The 22,696-nt window shown below is 48.1% G+C and overlaps 1 protein-coding gene and 1 long non-coding RNA gene across 2 annotated transcripts in view; both read right to left on the reverse strand.

Moving 5' to 3' along the window:
- The window catches only part of MAP2K4 (mitogen-activated protein kinase kinase 4), a 173,185-nt gene extending 150,703 nt beyond the window's left edge, over nt 1–22,482 (reverse strand). Inside the window, 1 exon segment of the mRNA XM_038371210.2 lies at nt 22,176–22,482. Coding sequence (XP_038227138.1) covers nt 22,176–22,275 — 100 coding nt within the window. The 5' untranslated portion in view covers nt 22,276–22,482.
- LOC122456586 lies at nt 14,270–17,808 on the reverse strand. The gene is made up of 2 exons (XR_006275532.1): nt 17,753–17,808; nt 14,270–15,803 (listed from the first exon to the last, which is right to left on the reverse strand). It is a non-coding gene; the product is annotated as an uncharacterized LOC122456586 (long non-coding RNA).
- Nucleotides 22,483–22,696: the final 214 nt, after the last annotated feature.

Consider the following 22,696-nt stretch of genomic DNA (forward strand, 5'->3'; position numbering starts at 1 on the left):
TGGGTTCTGCTAAGGCTCTGCAAACAGGTCATAGACTCTTCCTGAGACAAGACTCTAGTCCTAACCCCAAGTCCAGCTCCCCATCTTTGTTAACTCCTCGTTCAGGCCCCCACTGAGTCTCTCCTGCTATGGTTCTCTGAATAGTGTATGGCATGCCTCAGTTTACCAGTATTCATTAAAGGACAATCACTCAGCCCTAGTGGGACCCCCGCCTGGTTGCTCAGAAAGTGAATATTACCCTGGGCCCCTTGACTGTCACTGCCCATTACTGATCCAACTATTGTACCAAGGTGGGGTGGGTGCTTGTGGTGCTCAAGCCAATATTGTTGTAGTGGTAAGTGCCAGATATCTATGCCTAGCTTTGGGAGTGCAGCGTAGTGTTGTGGCTAAAGGCAGGATACCCAAAGCACATATATGTGGATCGATCAATCTGAAAGGCAGCATCTCAGAATGGCTACATTTCAGTTCTGTTCCCCACTACCTCTAACACGGCCTGTATAACTTCCCCATTATTTTATTTGCAAAGGATAGAGTGCAGTACATTATAATTGACAGCTATCCAGGGCTGAGGTCACAACTTTCATTATTAATTACAATAGAGAAGTACATACAAATCAAAACTAAGGCCAGTAAAGGCAGGACTTGAATTCAAGGTATCCTCGTTCCTAGCTCAGAGACTTTTCCCTACACTACTGGAATATTGTGCAGATGAGTCTGTCTCTGTCAGCTACTAGCTGTGTTGTAGAAGCTAGCAATGGAAACACTGTCATTCTATGCAGACAGCACTGTCATCTGAATTGCTATAGGGATGACTAGTTTAGACAGTAATTAATACCTCAGCTTCAAGATGACATATTGCAAAAAGAGCAGCTTGTCAAACTGAAGAAAAAACAAGAGAAAGAAGAGGTACTGACTTCTAAGTGGTATCTACTTAGCACAGGGGAGGGCAAACTAAGGCCCGTGGGCTGGATGCAGCCTGTCAGGGCTTTCAAACCAGCCTGCGGGATTGCCAGCCCTGTGGAGCAGCAGGGCTAAGGCAGGCTCCCTGGCTGCCCTGGCCCCATGATGCTCCCGGAAGCGGCTGGCACCGCGTCCCTGCAGCCCCTGCGGAGGAGGGGCAGATGGCTCCATGCGCTGCCCCCGCCTTCAGGCACTGCCCCCCGCAGCTCGCATTGGCCAGGAACAGTGAACCGCGGCAAATGGGAGCTTCGGGGGTGGTACCACAGGTCAGGGAAGCGCACGGTGGAGCCGCCTGCCCCAGCCCATCCCCAGGAGCCACTGTCGGAAATGTTGGCCACTTCCAGGAGTGGCGCGGGGCCAGGGCAGGCAGGGAGCCTGCCTTAGCCCCGCTGCACACCACTACCACCCTGGAGCCGCTCGAGGTAAGTGGCACCGGGCCAGAGCCCACACCCCAAGCCCCTCCTGGACCTAAACCCCTTGCCCTGAGCCCCCTCCCACACTCCGCACCCCTTCTGCATTCCAACCCCCTGCCCTGAGCCCCCTCCCGCAACCCTCCTGCACCACAACCTCCTGCCCTGTGCCCCCTCCTGCACCCCAACCCCTCGCCCTGACCCCCTTCTGGCACTCCACACCCCCTCCTGTACTCCAACTCCCTACCCTGAGCCCCCTCCTGAATTCCACAGCCCCTGCTCTGATCCCCCAACCACCTGCCCTGAGCCCCCTCCCGCACCCCAACCCCTTGCCCTGAGCTCTTCCTGCACACTGCACCCCCACATACACCCCACACTCTCTCCCGCACCTCAACCCCCTGCCACAGTCCTACATTCATGGCCCTGTATACAATTTTCCCACCCAGATGTGGCCCGAGGGCCAAAAAGTTTGCCCACCCTGACTTAGCAGATGCAGAGCAATGTGTGAAGCAAAAATCAGGTCCCATGAGCTTATACTTTTTCCCGAAAAGGATCCAAAGAAAGGTGAAACACCAAATATTTTTTAAAAACAGGTGTCTTTTTCCATGTTAATCAACCCAATCAGCAAACCAACCTGAATAACTCAAATATTACATAATTTCTATGTTTCTGCTGCACATCTAATATTTCTACACAATAAGTCACGAAAACTATCACAATCTTGACTACCCTCTACAATGCTTAGTTACATGTACTCTTACGCTGCTGTTCAGATGCTTAAACACTTTCTTGTTGGATCGACCTTAGCATGCAGCACAAACACATTCAGAAGGCACGCAATAGAAGGGATTTAGAATCACATGCTCTGTAATGGCTACTCAGAAGTATAGCCTCTGCCTCATCACCTGCACAAGCCTGCCCACATTGCTATACTCATTACTTGAGTTTTGAATGAATGCTGAGCACAAACTCTTCACATCCTCACCATCTTTACTCAAAGGAATGCAATAATGCAATAATGGAACAGGTGTCAGGGCCTAGAGATGGGTAACTTGGTGCTACAGTATTACTATTTCTCAGGAATTTACCAATGCCCAAGATAGTAAAGAAGAGGACTGGGAGATATCAGACATGCAGGTTCCATTCCTAGATCTGATACTGTCTTCCTGTTGAGGCTGTGATGGATCACTTCGTATCTCAGAGCCTCAGTTTCCCCATCTGAAAAATGGGAATCGTATTTGTCTACCTCAGAAGAAGTATTGCTAGGCTAAATTAATTGTTTGTAAAGACCACAGAGATCTTGAAACAGAAGCAGCTTTGGAAGTACAAAGCATTATTGTTGTTATTATTATTATTTACCTAACCAAACACAGAAGAGGATTGGCACAGGCCATCCAGGAAATCAGCCTCTTACAGCTGTCTGCCTGTGCAAAGGGATTGGGTAATTGTGATATATTTTCAGGATCATTGTGAAAAAGACTGAGAAAAGCATGCAAGAAGGACTGCAAAAGTATTGGGCTGGACAATCCCAGAATTTATCATGGTTAAAAGCACTAAAGGAGTTAAATGATTCACAACATTGACAATACCAAGCCTCTCACACTTAGATCACAGGTTTGACTTCAGGTCAGGTGTGACTAAGATCTTGTCAACACTAAAGAAATGTACCTTGCCCAGAAACATTTGCTCTCCCTCAATCAACTGAAAAACACCTCCTGGATTTATTTTTGTGGGGCAGGGCAGGAGGCACTAAGGTACATTCCAAACAGACTTTGCATTATCAGCATTAAGGAACAAGTGATCCCAAATCATTTCCCCAGTTTGCACAGAGTTGTCTGCACAAACCTTTCAAACAGTCCTGCAACTTGGGGAAAGACGGCTGAGAAAGAGGAACAGAGCTGCCAATTCCACCAGACATCCTAGCTGGCAAACGACCTACAATTCACTGGCTTAGCATCCCCACCCTGAGTGTCTCCAGAAAATCAGGTCTGGTCTACACTACAGGCCTATATCAGTATAATTACATCACTCAGGGGTGTGAAAAATCCACTCCCCTAAGCGACACAGTTCTACTGATCTAACCTCCCATGCAGACAGCACTATGTCGACAGGAGAGCTTCTCCTGTCAACATAACTACCACCTCTCAGGGAGGTGGATTAATTCTGCCGATGGGAGAGCTCTCTCCCATCAGCGTAGGAGCATCTTCTCTTAAGTACCACAGTGGTGTAGCTGCACTGATGGAGCATTTTTAGAGTAGACCTACCCTCAGGAAAAAAAAAAAAAAAAAGCCAACCATCATCCTTGTCAGGAGTCTAAGCAGAGAAGCTACAGATTGAATAGGCCATAGAGACTGAACTTTCCTCTGATCCCTAGAGGTATTCTAGGTTAGGGCTGAGGCACAATGGCAAAGCTTAATATGCAGGATGCTTATCTTGTCACTGGCTCTGTTATAACCAGTTATGCAGACAAATGAGAGGACTTCAGACTCTAGGGTTGTTAATCCAGATCCTTTCATCAACAAAAGACCAATCAAACTTTATGTATCAACAATCTGATCTAAAAAGTCCTCATATTCTACACCTGAGCTTGGCACCAGTGTGCCCAAAGTAATGGTACAATAAGCATTTAGTCTCCATGCTCCTGCCTAGGAAAATAGCCCCCTGGACAGCTCAATGACTAGGGCCCTATCAAATTCACAGCCATGAAAAACACATCACAGACCATGAAATCTGGTCTCCCCCTGTGAAATCTGGTCTTTTCTGTGTTTTTAACCTCTACTATAGAGATTTCACAAGGGAGACCAACGTTTCTCAAATTGGAGGTCCTGACCCAAAAGGGAGTTCCAGGGAGTCGCAAGGTTATTTTAGAGGGGCCATGGTATTGCCATCCTTACTTCTCCACTACCTTCAGAGCTGGGTGAGCAGCAGCTGTTTGCCAAGTGCCCAGCTCTGAAGGCGAAGCCCCGCCAGCAGCAGCACAGAAGTAAGGGTGGCAATACCATACTGTGCCACCCTTATCTTTGCACTGCTGACTTCAGAGCTGGTCAGCCAGTGGGCAGTGGCTCATGACTGAGGGCCCAGTTCTGCACGCAGCAGTGAAGAAGTACGGGTGGCATCCTTACTTCTGCACTGCTGCTCATCCCAGCCAGCAGTCATTGCTCTCCAGCTCTGAAGGCAGCACCGCTGCCAGCAGCAGCATAGAAGTAAAGATAGCGATACCGCAAACCCCCCTACAATGACCTTGCAATCCCCCCCACAACTCTTTTTTTGGGTCAAGACCTCTACAATTACAACACCATGAAATTTCAGATTTAAATATCTGAAATTATTAAATTTATTATTTTTAAAACCTATGACCATGACCAAATTGACCAAAATGGACCATGAATTTGGTAGGGCCCTATCAATGACTAGAAAATCAAAGTGCTCAAACACACATCTAAATTACACTGGACCTAAGAAAGAGGGCAGTGAAGCACCTAATGAAAAGATGCAAAAATTGGAATCAGTAACTGGGGACCATTTTGGAGAAGACAACTGGTACAGAATTTGATTAGATGTATAAATATTTTTATTTACAGGTGCACGGAAACCAAGGCCTCTAGGAGGATGTCTACAGAGCATTTTCGTCTGAGCAGAAGCGAGCCTCCCAGCTCAGCTCAACAGACTCAGGGTAGTGGAGCTTGCCCTAGTACTGTAAAAACATCTGTGCAGACAGCACTTTGAAGTTGCAGCTTGGACTCTGAATCCCAGGAAGGGGGCTCACTGGGCCTCTTCCCTGCTTGGCTGCATCCACTTCCAATAACAGTCTTCCCCTTTCTTATAAATGCAAGTTATTAGGTTTCTTAGATGCTAAGGAGAAAATTTGAGAAATCAGCAAGAGATTCATGAAGACTGTCACAGGCCATCTCCTGGTGCACCTAAGAAAGAGGACCAGATAGAAAATGTTTACAATGCTTTTGGTCTCTATTCTCAGTGTATTCAGTGAAGAATGTTTTGCTTTTGAAAGTGCCAACCTCCATCTTCAATAAAATGCAAATACAAAGGCTTTGATTTGGAAAGGGGGAATATAAGAACGGCCATACTGGGTCCATCGAGCCCAGTATTCTGTCTTCCGTCAGTGGCCCATGCCAGGTACCCCAGAGGGAATGAACAGAACAGGTAATCATCAAGTGATCCATCCCCTGTTGTCCATTCCCCTGGCATACAGAGGCTAAGGACACCATCCCTGCCCATCCTGGATGATAGCCATCGATGGACCTATCCTCCATGAACTTATCTAATTGTTTTTTGAACCCTGTTATAGTCTTGGCCTTCACTACATCCTCTGGCAAGGAGTTCCACAGGCTGTGTGTTGTGTGAAAAAATACTTCCTGTTTTTTGTTTTAAACTTGCTGCCTATTAATTTCATTTGGTGACCCCCTAGTTCTTGTGTTATGAGAAGGAGTAAATAACACTTCCTTATTTAAATTTCTCCACACCAGTCATGAGTTTATAGATCTCTATCATATTTCACCCTTAGTCGTCTCTTTTCCAAGCTGAAAAGTCCCTGTCTTAATTGCTCCTCATATGACAGCCATTCCATACCTTAATCATTTTCGTTGCCCTTTTCTGAACCTTTTCCAATTCCAATATATCTTTTTTGAAATGGGACGATCACATCTGCATGCAGTATTCAAGATGTGGGCTTACCATGGATTTATATAGAGGCAATATGATATTTTCTATCTTATCATCTATCCCTTTCTTAATGATTCCCAATATTCTGTTCTCTTTTTTGACTGCCGCTGCACACTGAATGGATGTTTTCAGAGAACTATCCACAATGACTCCAAGATCACTTTTTTGAGTGGTAACAGCTAATTGAGACCCCATCATTTTATATGTATAGTTGGGATTATGTTTTCCAGTGTGCATTACTTTGCATTTATCAATACTGAATCATCTGCAGTTTGTTGCCCAGTCACGAAGTTTTGAGCGATCCTTTTGCAGCTCTTCGTAGTTTGCCTGGGACTTAACTATCTTGAGTAGTTTTGTATCATCTGAGAGACTCAATGTAGCAGTGAGAAATAAGCATTTGTAATGTATACAAAACTGTTAGTCTCCCCTACTGCCTATTCAGCAGCAGCTCATGTTCCCTATCCTGCTGAGGTGCAAGACTGCTTAACTCCATCCAAAGCGGGGGCAAGGGCGCAGAGAGAGAGTCAAACAGTGATAGACATGATGCTGTCAAGCAACCACAATTGCATTACAAACAATAGCGGGTTATCAAATGATTCTTAAATCTGGGTCCTTGCACCAGCACTGGCATCCGTGCACTAGGGCTGAAGCTTAGAATGCTCAGATCAGGGACCTTGCTCAGGAAGTGCTGTGCAGCAGCATGTGTCAGGCCTTACATAAATCCAAGCCAGCAGCATGTATGCCTCACGTGGGGTTTGCAAGTACAAAGCAGGCAGGCTGCAGAAGGAGATTCCTTGAGGACATTTACACAATGACAGTCGGGGCTGAAAAGCTCAATAACCCTCTTTAAACAAGTGACTTTCAACTGCTGCTTGGCTGTGTATGTTATGGCAAAGTCATGCCCAGGCCTTTCAACTTGACTGTAAGGAGCCACAATTGTTATCTACGCTTTTGAGACTTTGCAATGACTGTAATTTAAAAACTTGGCTCAAAGCATTGGAGTCCCCAGAGCAAAGTGTAAGCCCATAAATGGCAGGAAAAGTGCACTAGAGAATCTTCAAAAACTAGAGCCCAAGGCAGGCCCAAATTTTGCCAACTGAAGGCTGTGCTGGTAACTTACCAGGAGCCCAGAAGCTGCATGAAATTATGATAAAATAAACCAGTTTGCAAACAGCTTCAAGCTTAAGATAGAAATGCAGCCTGTGGAGCATACAGGTCCCAGAATGCTCAGATTGATGTGGAGCACTGCATCCTGGGACCTGAAGTCAGATATTAAATCAGAGGGTGGCTAAACTGTAAAAACCCATGGGCTGCATTTTGCTGCCCTGAGCTTATGTAATTTTATTCATCTACTTTGATTTTAAAATGAATCCTTCCTGTACTCCAAACACACAGACAAATATTGTATTACAACATTAAACCAATTCAAATCAGGTCAAAACCATGTGTCCTAACCTCCTGCAAATGTCCCCCCCATCAGCCACACCCAAGCTTTCATCGCTTTCCCACATGCAAGAACAATCACGGCAAAAGAAGCAAGCCAGGCACAGTGACCTGAAAGTAAGAACATCTGGGATCTGATGAATGCTGAGGTAGGACACCAATTAGATCTTGTCTACACAAAAAGGTTGAACTGAACGGGTTTAATTTAAGGTGTGACTATAAACAGACTTGTCTTGAAATGACATTGTCCCCAGGGGTTAGAGTGGCTTATTTTGGATCAGTTTAAACAGATTCCTAATCTATTTAAAACAAACCAAAATAAACCTGGTACAAACCAAAATGATAAATTAATTTAATCATGCAGACAAGCCCTTACACTCAAGAAGCCCTGCCTGCAGCCCCCTCGCAATTAAATGCAGGGAGGGCATTAGCTTCAGTGCCTCAGATTGCAAAAACGATCACATGACACAAAGAGACAGGCAGGTCTCTGAAGAAACCAGGATCCCACTCATTTATGATTGTATAAGTTAAAACAAACATCCTAAAACCACACCAGGCAACAAACTGGCAACAAATGCAAATCCTGGAGCACAGGAGTGAAATGCTCCCTGTTACAAACATGCCTTAAGACAAAAGAAGTTATCTGCTTGTTTCCCCTATTATAAATGCAGGGCTTGTCTGTCTTAGAAGATTCCAACTGATTAATTGAAATGACAACAACATCAAAAGTACCAAAGAAGTGAAACCTGACAGGGATGAGAAGAGACATGTTATTCAGGTGTTTACAACTCTGTTTTTGTTAACACCTATTTAACTAAATACACTTAGGAGAAGAAAATCTGTGCTGAAAGAACACCATCAACTTGAAACTCATGACTGTCTCTGAAAACTTTATAACTATTAGTGTTACAAGTAACCCCTGAAATAACTAGAACAGATTCAGTTACTTATTGCATTTAACACCATTTTGTGTGCATGCCATATAATTGTTTTATTCATGGTCAGTCACATCACTCTTGCACTACTCTGGAGCAGCTCACACATATACATTTCTCCATGTTCTGCTAGGGAATGCTTAGCAGTAACAGCAGCTGCAAAGCTAGAACTGAAGCAGCAGCACACAGATGTTTCACTTGTCTTCAACATTACCATTAGATAAGGGAATGATGGATCTGTTTGTATGTATTATGAACAACAGAAAGGGGAATAATACAAACAGTGACAATTAAAATAGTAATGCCTGAACTCTGTAGATCTCAAAGCATTTTACATAGGATGATAAGTATCATCCCCTGTTTAGAGATGGGGAACCTAAGGCATGGAGATTAAGTGACTTGCCAAAGGTCACACAACAGATCAGTATCAGAGCTTGAACAGAACACAGGTCTCCCGACTCCCAGCCCCTGGTCCTAGCCCCTGGATCAGTTCTGAAGATGCCCACTGTAGAACCGTGGCTACTCTAGATACATAAAGTCAAGATAGAGGAGAAGAAACAGACACATGCCAGTGCACCTGCTACACTGATCCCTTACTAGGCTTAACACCACAAATCTTACCCACTTAATAGCACCTCTGGAATCTCCATAAGTGAGGCTGGTTGAAACTCAACTAGAAAAAGTATTTGTCCTGTCCAAATGTGACCCCCAGATTGATTCAGGTTCAATTTTCCAATATTCACAGAGTGGACGAAAAATGTTCACATAACAGACTACACTGTATCCAAATGGAGGCAACCTACATTTAGCAGGATACCCACCATGCAGGGCAGTTCTGCTGGCCTAAACTATAAGAAACATGTTTGAGGAACACAAAAAGCTTAAGCTTCCATCACAATCCTTGGGATGGGACAGCAAAAATGTGATTGCTCCAATTCTAAGCAAATGACTCCCACTACGACTCCTTTCTCCCTCCACACTTCATCTGCCACAAACTGTCTGCATATCAACATGACCTGTGATGCTCACGTCAGGGACAAGATCATCGGGAGCCACTGTGTCAGAGGCTGAGGACAAAAAAAGGGTTGGTAGCAAATGCCAATGGATAAGAAGTTTATCAAAGAATTCTGTAACTGCAGTGGATCCCTTAAGCTGATGACCGGCAAACAAAGTAGACCATGTGTCCTGATAGGGACATGAGCGAGCTTGGACAGTAGAGAAAGAGACCTAGGCAAAGTCTGCTCTGTTGAATATCAGCTGCTTCCGTTTTCCAAGCACATGATGTCAAAATGATTCTAAGCCCAATTTTTAAGACAAGGTCACCTAACAAAAATATTAATCAGATGAACAGATGTCATGTACACTTTTCCAAGCAATTCCAATAATGAATTGAGAGCTCACCTGAGACGATAGGACAGAGGAATTAATACAAAAAACAGTAGCAGAAAGATAATACTGGTGAGAATACTGTGTCCAGAACATTGAAAAAAAATCAAAGAGTCAGAAAAGAGTCACAAGAGTGATTTGAGCAACTTTGTCCAGTAATGGGAGCAGCAGCCTGTCCCAAACTTCTGAAACCATGTGAGGGTTATCTTGCCGTACACATACAATTTTTTAGCAGTGAGGACAAAATCATAGGCAGACAGCAATATATCAATTACACTCTATTCACATTTTGAAGGGTTTTTTTACAACCATGAGCTAGCAACAGTTTTTAAGTGAAAGCTGAGACTCTCCAGAACAAATGAGAGGCATGTCAGAGCCCCTGAGAAGCTATGCCTAATGCTTTGGGAAGCCCTGCCTTAAAGAGCTCATTCTGCTTAGCTTATTCAATACAATGTTATAAGACATTTTAATCAGTCTGGAAGTACCTACACACAGGGAGAAAGATTTCTGATAGAAGGCTCTTTAATCTAGCAGATGAAAAAATAACCAGAGACAATTGCTGGAAGCTGAAGTTAGACAGATTCAAACTGGAAATGAGGCACATATTTTTAACAGTAAGACTAATCACTGGAACACTTTACCAAGGGAAATGATGGATTCTCCACTACCTGGAGTCTTTACATTGTGCTTGGATGTCTCTTTCTAAAAGATCTGCTCTGGTTCAAACTTAAGTTATTGGGCCTGATGTAGGAATTATTGGATGAAGTTCTCTGGCTTGTGTTATATAGAAGGTCAGACTAGATAATCATAATGGTGCTTTTTGGTCTTAAAACTTATGAAAGATCCAGCCTTGAAAGAACTGTGAGGAAGTACCAGGGAGCCTTCTCCATAACACTGCTGCTGCAGTGCTGCAATTGCTACTGCTCTGAATAGAGAGGCTGGGGATGAAGCTGGGCACAGAGTACCATGGCAGAAGTGCCATGAAAATATCTGTAAGGAAATGTTTATCTTCATGAATAGAACACAGTGAGCTGAGTATGGGGAAAAAACATCCAGGGTAGAGCCCTCTGTGGACATAAATAGGATATCCAGGAACTGCAGCAGCGAAAGCAGCAGCATGTCGGACCACTGGTCACAGGAGCCAGTGCCATGCACCGGTAGCTCCTCCAATGCAGCTGTACCGCCCCAGCTCCACCCACTTGGGCAAGCACCAGGCTCATCAGCAGCTGTCCCTGGTCACACTAGCATGTGCAAATGGCTCAAACATCCCCGGACAGGAGACCCAGACTATTGCGTGGAAGGGACTCCTGTCCAGGGGCATGAGAGCCACTTGCACACACTAGGGCAGGGTTGGGCAAACTATGGTCTGCGGGCCACATCCGGCCCTCCAGCCAGTTTAAACTGGCCCTCGAGCTCCTGCTAGGGAGTGGGGGCTGGGGCTTGCCCTGCTCCTGAGCTCCTGCTAGGGAGCAGGGTCAGAGGCCACTCTGCACACACATCCCAAGGCTCCCAGAAGCAGCAGCATGTCCCCGCTCCAGCTCCTAAGCTTAGGGGCAGCCAGGGGACTGCTCACACACTGCCCCTGCCCCAAGCGCCACCCCCGCAGCTCCCATTGCCTGGGAACTGCGGCTAATGGGAGCTGCAGGGGCGATGCCTGCAGACGGGGCAGCGCGCAGAGCCACCTGGCCACATCTCTACATAGGAGCTGGAGGGGTGACATGCCACTGTTTCCAGGAGCTGCTTCAGGTAAGCGCCAGCCGGAGCCTGCACCCCTGACCTCCTCCCGTGTCCCGACAACCTGCCCCAAGCCCTCCCCCCCGCCCTCTGAACACCTTGGTCCCAGCCCAGAGCACCCTCCCGCACCCTCAAATCCTCATTTCTGGACCCACCCCAGAGCCCGCAACCCCAGCCAGAGCCCTCACCCCCTCCTGCACCCCACCCCCAATTTCATGAGCATTCATGGCCCATCATATAATTTTCATAACAAGACATGGCCATTGGTCCAAAGAGTTTGCCCACCCCTGCAACCAGTGACAGCTGCCGATGAGCCTGGTGCCTGCCCCAGTCGGTGGGGCTGGGGAAAGTATAGCTGTGCTGGAGGAGCTGCTGGTGCGGGGCACTGGCTCCTGCAAGTGGCAGCCAGACATGCCGCAGCTTTTGCCACTGCGGTTCCCGGTGGAGCCCTGCAGATATCCAATTTATATCCAGAGATATAAATTCTGTATCCACACAGGGCTCTAATCTAATCTAAACAAAGCAGCTGACTCCTTCTGAGGGCTGGTAGAGACCAGCATACTCCAAACTTTAAAACGACATTGGAAACATAAGACTCATACAGAAAGCTCCTTACCCAGATGAGAAAGGGTATATAAACCCACACAGAACGAGAGGTTAACTAGAGCCTGAGAACTCATCGGGAAGGAATTTTCCTCCAGGCAGATTGGAAAAGGCCCTGGAGGTTTTTCGCCTTCCTCTGTAGCATGGGGCCTGGGTCACTTGCTGGAGGATTCTCTGCTCCTTGAAGTCTTTAAACCATGATTTGAGGACTTCAGTAGCTCAGACATAGGTCAGAGGTTTATCACAGGAGTGGATGGGTGAGATTCTGTGGCCTGCATTGCGCAGGAGGTCAGACTAGATGATCATAATGGTCCCTTCTGACCTTAATATCTATGAATCTATTAGCCCAACTTGTCACATCTGAAGAATGCATTAGACTCAGGGAGGAGTTAAAAGAAAAGAGTTCAGTATAGTTGGGAGGAGGAAATCCAGAAGAGAGGTGGTCTGGAGTTTCCTCTCTGTGGCAAGCACCTGACAGAAGCCAGGCAGAGGAAGAACAAAGATGAACTAACAGCTCAAGCCCAGGGTGGGTGGACATTGCTTAGTTTGTATTTTTGTCTGTTTTCTGGTTTTGCTGAGAGACTCCAAGGAAATGCCCTGCATGTCGCTGCTCTTCAAGAAAAGTAAGGCTGAAGAGGAGTCGAGGAGGGGCAGAAGATGTTGTCTTGATTACTACTACTTTATCAGACATTATTCCAGACGTAGATACCCCTGAAGGGGTGGAACTCCCTTGTCACCGGACTGTATGGCCAAGCCACCACCATTACCACATCACTGAAGTCAGTCACAAGGTAGAGAATGGGGCAGAATTGCTGACACAATATTTCACACCACGAGGGGGTGCTCCAAAGATTAAAACTAAAACAACTCTATAACAAGGCATCGCCTCATTGAAAACCTGATGAATTTTTGCCATTGGTGCTGTTTGCTTCCTGCATTGCCAAGCTGAGCAAAATGCCAACAGACTGGACAGTTTCTTTTTCTCTTTTAATTTCTCTTTTTAGTGAGGCACACTTTATTTGAAATTTAGCACAAATTTCAAGTTTTGTTTAAAAAAAAAAACAACATATCTTATCAAACCCAAATCCATAGAAAACTTGTGAACTCCAAAAGCAGTAGATATTAAAAGTCCGCTTTAGTTTGATATTTTGTGGGCTTTATTTTAAACATAAGCAAGTTCTCTTCTCTATAAATGCCATAGAGATATTAGACTCCCATTCCAACTACAATCATGTCTCCCAAGCCCTCTACACTCCACACATATAGGAACTATAAACAAAATGTGATTGTGAGTGTGTTTCCACCAAACTTACTTTTGAAAATTACATAGAGGAAAAGAAGGGAGACTTTCTCCATTCAACTTTGTTTCTTTAGATGGCCCTGTCTACACAGGCAAAAAGAGCGTATTTTTCATTCATGAGTTCAATCAAGTTAACATAACAATTGGAAAGCCCTCTTAACAGCTCTGAAGACAAGCTAACACATTTGGACCCTGCCTTCACTAAGAAAAAAAAAGGTATACACATAACAGCTGAGTGAATAAACCAAGTGTTAAAACTTCAAGTTGTCTTGTCAACATTAGGTTACACATGTGAAACTTTATGCATGCATATGCAAACTGAGGCCTGGTCTACAGGACAAAATTAGGTTGGTATAAGTACTTCGCTCAGAGGTGTGAAAAATCTGCACCTCTAGTGACACAGTTAAACTGACCTAGCCAGGTTTCAGAGTAGCAGCCGTGTTAGTCTGTATTCGCAAAAAGAAAAGGAGTACTTGTGGCACCTTAGAGACTAACAAATTTATTAGAGCATAAGCTTTCGTGAGCTACAGCTCACTTCATCGGATGCATTTGGTGGGGGGGGGGGGGAAACCTAGCCAGGAAGCACTCCTCATCAACCTAGCTGTCACCTCTTGGGGAGGTGGAGTACTTCCACTGCGGGGAGAACCCCTCTCCACACAGTAAGTAATGTCATCACTGAAGTGGTGCAGCATTTTAAGTGCAGACAAGCCCTGACACATCCATGCAGAAAAAGAGCAGTTCTCGCTTCTGCCCTATAGCTCTCCTTGTGATGGTGGCAATCATTTATATTTTTTGCTATAAATAAAATCAATGCAAGGTTTCAAAAAACAAGGCAAATAGGGTTTTATTACAGCGTTTCCTCTGTATGAAATCAGTATAGTCTCAGTCTGAAGCAGTCGAAAATGCTGCTAATGCAGAAAGGATTTTCAAAGGTTTAAAACTTTAAAAACACACCAACTGCACTGAAAGACAGTGATTTTTTTAAACAAGGGCTTGTCTACACTACCAAGTTAAGTCAACATAAGGCAGCTTACGTCATTCTAACTATGGAGACATACACACTACCATGCTCTTCCCGCCACTGTCCCACGCCTGCTACACCGACTTCATAAAACCACCTTGACAAGAGGCGTAACGCTTATGGTGACAGTTAGAGCGACACAGTGTTGGTGAAGACACTGCATTGCTTGCGTCGACCTAAGTAGCCTCCGGAAGGTGTGCTCCAATGCCCATCGTGATCACTCTGCTTCCCTGCAGCCAGGTATACAGCCCTTCCCTTTTAAAACCCCAGGGAAGTTCTGAAACTGCTCTTCCTGTCTGCTTGGTATGCGAGCTAACATAGCAACTGACCAGGCCAGCTCCATGCAGCAAATGCGCTCCTGCCTGGAGTACAACGAAAGTGGTGGATCTACTGGGTCTGTGGGGAGAGGAGGCTGTGCACTCAAAGCTCCACTCCAGCAGCAGGAACTTTGATATCTAAGGCCAGATCACTCGGGTCATGGAGGACAAAGGCTATGCCAGGGACATGCAGCAGTGCCGTGTAAAACTCAAGGAGCTCAGGTAGACATACCAGAATGCTAGGGCAGCAAATAGCTGCTCTGGTGTAGAGCCGCAGACATGCCGCTTCTACAAGGAGCTGCATGCCATCCTCAGCGGCGACCCCACCTCCATCGCCAAGAGCCCTGTGGCTACTTCGGGAGGGGGGGCGGGCTGGATTCACTGGCCACCAGAGTGAACCTTGAGGAAAACATGCTGGACAAGGAAGTGGAGGAGAATGGGAGACAAGCAACAGGGAGATCTGGTGGAGTGGGGAGCCAGGACGCCTTTTTGACTCGAGAGCAATCTAGCCACTCCCTGCAGTCCAGTGAGCTGAGCCTGATGCAGGGGATGGAAGCTCTGGTATGTACTCAGTTTGCTTCAATACCTTAGGGACACATCTACTCAAGTAATGCTTTTTTTTAAATCAGGCTACAAAAGGTAGTGAAATAACCAATACAGGTAGAGTTGCTATCTGCTTCTCATTCCCCTGTAGAGCTAGACAGAGGGGGCCCTACAGAAAAATTTGTTTATACACACTGGGATGTCCGATGAATCCTTCACAGAGATCTCCAGGAAACTTTCTTAGAGGTAATCTGCAATCCTCTGCCGAAGATTTATTGGGAGAGCTGCCTTGTTTCTTCCTCTGCGGTAGGCCACTTTGTCACACCACTGGGCAATTACTTCAGACGACACCATTGCAGCACACAAGCTAGCAGCATACGGATCCAGGCTGCAGCCACATGCATGCAGGAAGTGCTCCCTTGCAGCCTTGCTTACCTTCAGGAGTGAGATATCAGCTACAATTACCTCCGCCTGTGGAAAACAGCGCCAGCATTCAGTACAATAGTCCTATGCACTTGTACTGATAACCCAGTGCTACCCCTGTCCTTTGTTCCAACTCACCCACTTCACTCTGGGCTTGGCTGGGGCTGCCACTGAGCTCTATGACTCATAAGAGAACGTGAGAAAGTTGTGCTTGTAACTTGTTTGGATCAAGCGGTGCAAGTGCACTGAAAATAGGATCTCTGTCCATTGTTTCTTTAGCAGTTGCAGATGTGGCCTTCACGGTCTTCTCACGTACACTGGTGGAGCAGCTCGGCCAGATAAGGAGGAGAAAGAAGAAGTCTAAGGAATACATGTTCAAGATGCTGCAATCCTCTGGTGCTTTGGATTGCGAGCCAAGAGCTTGGAGAGAGACAATCAGTGAGAACATGTGGAGGGATACTGAGGAAAGGAAGCAGGGCCAGGAACAGATAACAACACTGCTCGGGGAACAAACAGGTATGCTGCAATCTCTGGTTGAACTTCAGGCTGAACACATCCATGCTCACCTCCCTCTGCAGCTCACAGAGAACTGAATTCCACGACCTCCCTTCACTCTTCACGCATGTTCCATGTATCTTCCATCGCTGCAACAGTACACCAGGCACTCCACCACGCGGGAAATTACACACAACAGCTAGACATACAGCCAGCCGCGAGAGCCTCATTGGCGTATGTGCTTGTGAATTCACTGTTCCTTCTCCTTCAAAGATACTATGTGTATGAAGTTTACCTCAGCATGAGATAGGTATGTTTCCATGGGTGTGGAAAGTGAATGAATCTTTATTATTCTCCAATACATGGTGACTGCTGCTAATATTCAGAGACAGTAGCAACAGATTCATTTGCATTGTTATAGCTGTGCACAGAAAGCAATCATTACAAGGTTCCTAGCACAGTGAAAAAAACAATTCCAGGCTCAGCACATTTCAGCAACACACATTACTGTAGCTCATTGTTAAAATGCTTCTTCAAAGCTCCCTGTTCCGAATAGCTCCCTGTTGAGCCCCCTCTAAGAGCCCAGGTATCTGGCTACTCAAAATCAGCGGACAGCTGTTCAACTTCCAGACCACACCCATAGGGAAACTTCTCCCCCTTTGCTTCACAGATATTATGAAGCTCACAGTAAGCAGCTATGACCATGGGGATATTGACCTCTCTGAGGTCTAACCTCCTGAGGAGACAGCACCAGTGACTCTTTAAGCAGCCAAATGCATATTCAACAGTCATTCTGCACCTGCTGACCCTGTTGTTGAAGCACTCCTTCTTGTGGTCAGGCATGCCGGTGTACAGCTTCATGAGCCACAGCAGCTAGGTGTAGACAGTCTCCCAGGATTACTATTTGCATTCTGCATCCCCAGTGGTAATCCTCTGGTCTGGAAAGAAAGTCCCTGCTTGCAGCTTTCTGTACAGGCCTGTGTTTCTAAAGATGCATGCGTTATGCACTTTCTTTGACCAGCCCATGTTGATGTCGGTGAAACGACCCCAGTGATCCACAGCGCTCACAATATCAGAGAAAAGTAGCCCTTTCTGTTGATGTACTCTGTCAAAAAGTTGTCCGGTGCCAAAATAGGGATATGCATGCCATCTATCGCCCCACCGCAGTTAGGGAATCCCACTGCCGCAAAGCTATCCACTATTTCACGTACATTACCCAAAGTCAGAGTCCTTCATAGCAGAATGCAATTAATGGCCCTGCAAACTTGCATCACAACAATCCTCAACTGTGGATTTCCCAACTGCAAACTGATTGCAACTGATCGATAGCAGCGTGGCATTGCCAGCTTCCACCTAGTGATTGCCACTCGCTTCTCCACCATGAATGCAGCTCTCATTTTGGTGTCCTTGCGCCGGAGGGCAGAGATGAGTTCTGCACATAGTTCCAGGAAGGTGGTTTTGCACATCCAAAAGTTCTGCAGCCATTGCTCGCCATCTCATACCTGCATAACGATGTGATCGCACCACTCAGTGCTTGTTTCTTGAGCCCAGAACTGACAGTCCACCACGTGCAGCTGCTCCATGAATGCTAACAGCAATCTTGAATTGTTTCTTTCCATGGCACACTGTAAGCCAGACACCAAGGCATCGTCATCAGACATTCAGCTCATAAAATACAGCAGGATCAGGTGCATTGTGTTCATAATGCTCACCACAGTACTGGAGAGCAGTGCAGGATCCATGCTTTCTAAGAGAGATGGCAGATGCACAAGTTACCTGGGCTGTTGAAAGTGGCATTAAATATACTAGGAAGCCCATGGAATGATGGGACAGAGAAAACTATATCATGGGATGCTGAAAGTGCCCCCCTGAAGCATTGCAAACCCTTTCCAAAACACCCTGGGGCAGATGGTGGCAAGTTGCGCAGTGTGATAGCTACCCAAGATGCACTGCTCTCTGTGTCAATGCAAGAGCTGCCACTGTGGACATACTCCTCAGAAAAAAGGACATGTAACAGGAGTTTAATTACAACCGTGCTATACGTCAACCTAACTTAAGTCAACTTTACTTTATAGTGTAGACATTGCCCAAGTCTCTAATTTTTGCAGGGGTAGAGGGTCAACCCTCAGATATTGACGAAAAAATTTGCTACCTTACCCTACAATAACACTATGAAAAGCTGAAATGTTAGCCACAACCAAACCAAGAGACTAATATTTTAACCATAAGTTGAGGATTGAAGTATTCTTAGTCTTTTTCCCAAAGCAAATATTAAAGTAACAGACAAAAGAAACAAGAGGGATCAAGAAATAAACAACTGCTCAGTGAATGGAGATGTAATCACTAGGAGCCAAATAAGAACTGCTCCTCCCCAATCCAGCAAGAGACTGGCTGATAAAGTGTGACACAAGTCTTGTTTACTCACAGAAATTACACTAATTTAACTACATCAGTTTCCATTTGGTTTGTTACTGAATTAACACACAACAAGACACTGCAGTATCTATCCAGAAACAAACTTGGGGCTACAAAAATAGGTTGTTTTTCAAAACATGTTAGATAATGCAAATTTAAACACAATTTTGTACCTAGTGCAGAAAGGTTGTGTTTAAGAACATATTAATGGGCTATTGTCAACCATAGAGAGACCCCAACATTTACCATGATCAGCTAAAATTTTTAAACATCACTGCCTTTGTGCCCACTAGATACTAAGTGGTGTGTAAATACACATTACTTAAAGCATATTAGCAAACATCTTAAAACACAACCTATTTGCCTAGTCTGGACATGCCCTCGGAAAGTGACATTTAGGCAGAGGCTACAAGTCAGCACTTACAATGTTCAATTTACTAGGCTTACAGTTCTTAGGTCAACTTACAGACCTTTATCTGGCTTTTTATTAAGAAACCAGTTTCTAAATAAAACTGCACCCACTATTAGACCGTTTGTTTTCTGAGCCCTTGTGTTGGAAAATTAGGGATGCATTGAGCCTGGCTTTTCCCAGTACTAGTTTCCAACTATGCTCATGAAGGGGCAAAAATGTATGCCCATTATTCCCTTCCAGCCACAGTGTGTGTGCAGCATACATGCTGCTGGAAATTCTACAGGAAGTAACTGCAGCCTAAACTAACACAAGAAAAGAAAAGCCTCATGCTCTGCATCAGATCAACCTAACATTCTGGGAGATCCCAGCTTAAAGCTTTGCCCAGAATAGCAGGCAAAGAACAGCCAGACTGCAATGAGTCACTTGCCGCAAGAAATATTTAAGAAAGAGACAGAACCCTGATCTAATAAGGTACAGGTTAAACCTCTCTAATACTGCACTCCCTGGTCTGGCAATATCTGTGGTCCGGCATAGGCGCCAACTCCATGGGTGCTCCAGGGCTGGAGCATCCACGGGGAAAAATTAGTAGGTCCGGAGCATCCACCGGCACCAAGCTCCCCCCTCTGTCCCCCTCCCCCCATGCCTCTCGCATGCCTGTGCTTACCAACTCCTGCTCCTCCCTCCCAGTGCTTCCGGATTCAAGGTGTTCAAGCTCCGGGAGGGAGGGGGAGGACCTAGGGCCAGCAGCTGGAACCCCAGGCGGGGGGGCCAGCACCCCAGGTGGCAGCGAGGCCCCCGAGCAGGGGGTCCTGCTGGGTGCAAAGCCTGGGGGTGCTACAGCACCCCCCGCATCCCTACTTCCCGCACCTATGGAGACCCACTGGCACTCTGCATTGACCTCCCACGGTTTGGCACCGGTCAGGTCCCAAAGGTGCCGTACTAGAGAGGTTCAACCTATATAAAATCCAGACTAAAACTTGCCTACCCTTGGCAAATGTTCACTTGTTTATATACTTTAACTCAATGATTCCTCAGCTGCAGAGCTTACATGTGTTAGTGGGAGGAAAATGCAGGTCTTGCATCAAAATAACCTGCTGCAGCAGAACTATGGGAAAAGATCGGGGCCATGTCTAACCTGCACATTCATGCTTAAAACAAAAATCAAGAGCCTATTTGCTATTCATGTAGTTACCTAATAAAAGGGTAGGAGTCTGAAATGAGAAGTGAATGCCTTCCCGAGAAGAATGGCTACTTTCTTATTGTTTAGAGCAGTGCTTCTCAAGCTATCTGATGTGGGGGACTGGCAATTTTTTTTTTCCAATGTGCGCGCAGACTGGCAGCCGATGGCTCGCAGACCAGCACCGGTCCGCAGACCACCACTTTGAGTAGCACTGGTTTAGAGATCTTCAAAGACAGTCAAAACATCACTAGCAGGATCTAGTTGCCCCTAAAGAGGAGTATGTTCAAATATATGCAACAGTTTTGAAGCTACATTAAGTGTGTATTTCTGAGCCTTGAGCACTACCCCCACAGAACAGGAGACAAGGCTCCAACATCAGCTCACATTTACATGGTAAAAACAGCATTTTTCCTGCTAGTCACTAATGTGTAGAAGGCAAGTGGAAGTGATATGCAGTCACTGAATAGCACAGCAATGCCAGCACAGGCATCTGGACCCCCCCCCCATCACTTCCCAAAGCAGTCACCAAACACAGGTACGGAGCACCCCGTGCGCACTCAAACACCCCTAGCCCTAGGGAAAACAGCACACCGGCACAACCCCCAGCACACTCACTCACCCCGCCCCCAGATGGACTCCCCCTTCCATGCTTCAGGCACACTCACCTCACTCTCCCCTCTGACACACACACTGTGGGCACACTCGAGCGTGCCCTCGCACACACACACACACCCAGCAGGCACACTTGCGCCCCCCGCACCCAGCAGGCGCACTTGCACCCCCATACTCATGCACCTGCACCCTGTGGGCACACTCACACGCACCCTGTGGGCACACTTGCACCCCCCCACACACACCTGCACCCTGCAGGCACATTCCCCCACCCTGTGGGTATACATACACACACACACTGCAGACACACTCGTGACACCCATACACGCACTCATGCACCCTGTGCACACATTCGTGCACTTGTGTCCAAACACACACACCCGCACCCTGTGGGCACACTCACACCCCCCCACAGTCACGCACCCTGCGCACACTTGCACCTGGCCCCCCCCCACCCGCACCCTGCGGGCACACTCACCGTGTGCACGCACACACCCCCCCCACCCGCACCCTGCGGGCACACTCACCGTGTGCGCACACACCCCCCCCACCCGCACCCTGCGGGCACACTCACCGTGTGCACGCACACCCCCCCCACCCGCACCCTGCGGGCACACTCACCGTGTGCACGCACACCCCCCCACCCGCACCCTGCGGGCACACTCACCGTGTGCACGCACACCCCCCCCACCCGCACCCTGCGGGCACACTCACCGTGTGCACGCACCCCCCCCCACCCGCACCCTGCGGGCACACTCACCGTGTGCACGCACACACACCCCCCACCCGCACCCTGCGGGCACACTCACACCCCTCACACACACCCCCACCCCCTGCGGGCACACTCGCCCCCCATCGCCCCTTTGGGCATACATACGCGCGCACCCCCCCACACACTGCGGGCACACTCCCGTCCCCCAGCCTGCCGCCCCCCTCCGCGCAATCCCGGGCCCATGGCCGCCGCAGCACCTGAGGCCTCTGGGCCCGGAGCGCGGCCCCCAGGGCGGGAGTCGGACGGTTCCCGCTCGGGGCCGCTGGCCGGGCGGCCGTCGCGAGGGTTGCGCGGCGCCCCGGCCCTCGCCTCACAGGCCCTCGCGGTTCGGCGGGCCCGGGCCCGCCTCCCGCCGCTGAGCAAGGGAGCGCCCGGCCGAGCCGGGGCCTAGCCGGACCCGAGCTGCCGGTCCCACCGGACCGACGAGGGCGGCCCGGGAGCGGCCGGGCCGAGGTGCGGAGCCCGGGCCGGGCGCGTCGTCGCGGGGGGGGGGGGGGAACCGAGCGGGCGGGGCCTGGCGCGGGGGCCGCTCACCCTGCATGCTGCTGACCGCCGTGTGCGCCTGGGAGCCCGGAGTGCTGCTCCCGCTGCTGGAGCCGGAGCCGGAGCCGCTGCTGGGGCTGGGAGTCGCCATTGTGCGCGCCAGACACGGAGCAGCGCGGAGGCTGCAATGCAGCAGGGACCCTCCCAGGCAGGACACCTAGAGCCCCGACTCCGTATAGCAGGCGCCTGAGCCTGCCCGTCCGCCCGTCCGTCCCCCGGGCTGGGGCTGCCGGCTTAACCCCTCCCAGTCCCACGCAGGACACCTAGAGCCGGGCGCCGGGCGGGCGCTGAGCCGGCCCGTCCGTCCCCCCCCCGGGCAGCGGGAGTTCGCTGAGCCCCCGAAAGGGATCTGCGGCCAGCGCGTCTGCGCCTCCTCCGTGCCCGGCGAGCCCGAGCCCCGCTCCGGCCTTCGCAGGGAAGGGAGAATCTCCTGGCCAGATCCTAGCCCAGGCTCGCTTATTCGTGTCTTGGCTGCAAGTGATGTCGTCCCCTGGGGCAAGAGATTCACACAG

Source organism: Dermochelys coriacea, chromosome 14 (genome assembly GCF_009764565.3).
Source record: "Dermochelys coriacea isolate rDerCor1 chromosome 14, rDerCor1.pri.v4, whole genome shotgun sequence".
Taxonomy (NCBI): domain Eukaryota; kingdom Metazoa; phylum Chordata; order Testudines; family Dermochelyidae; genus Dermochelys; species Dermochelys coriacea.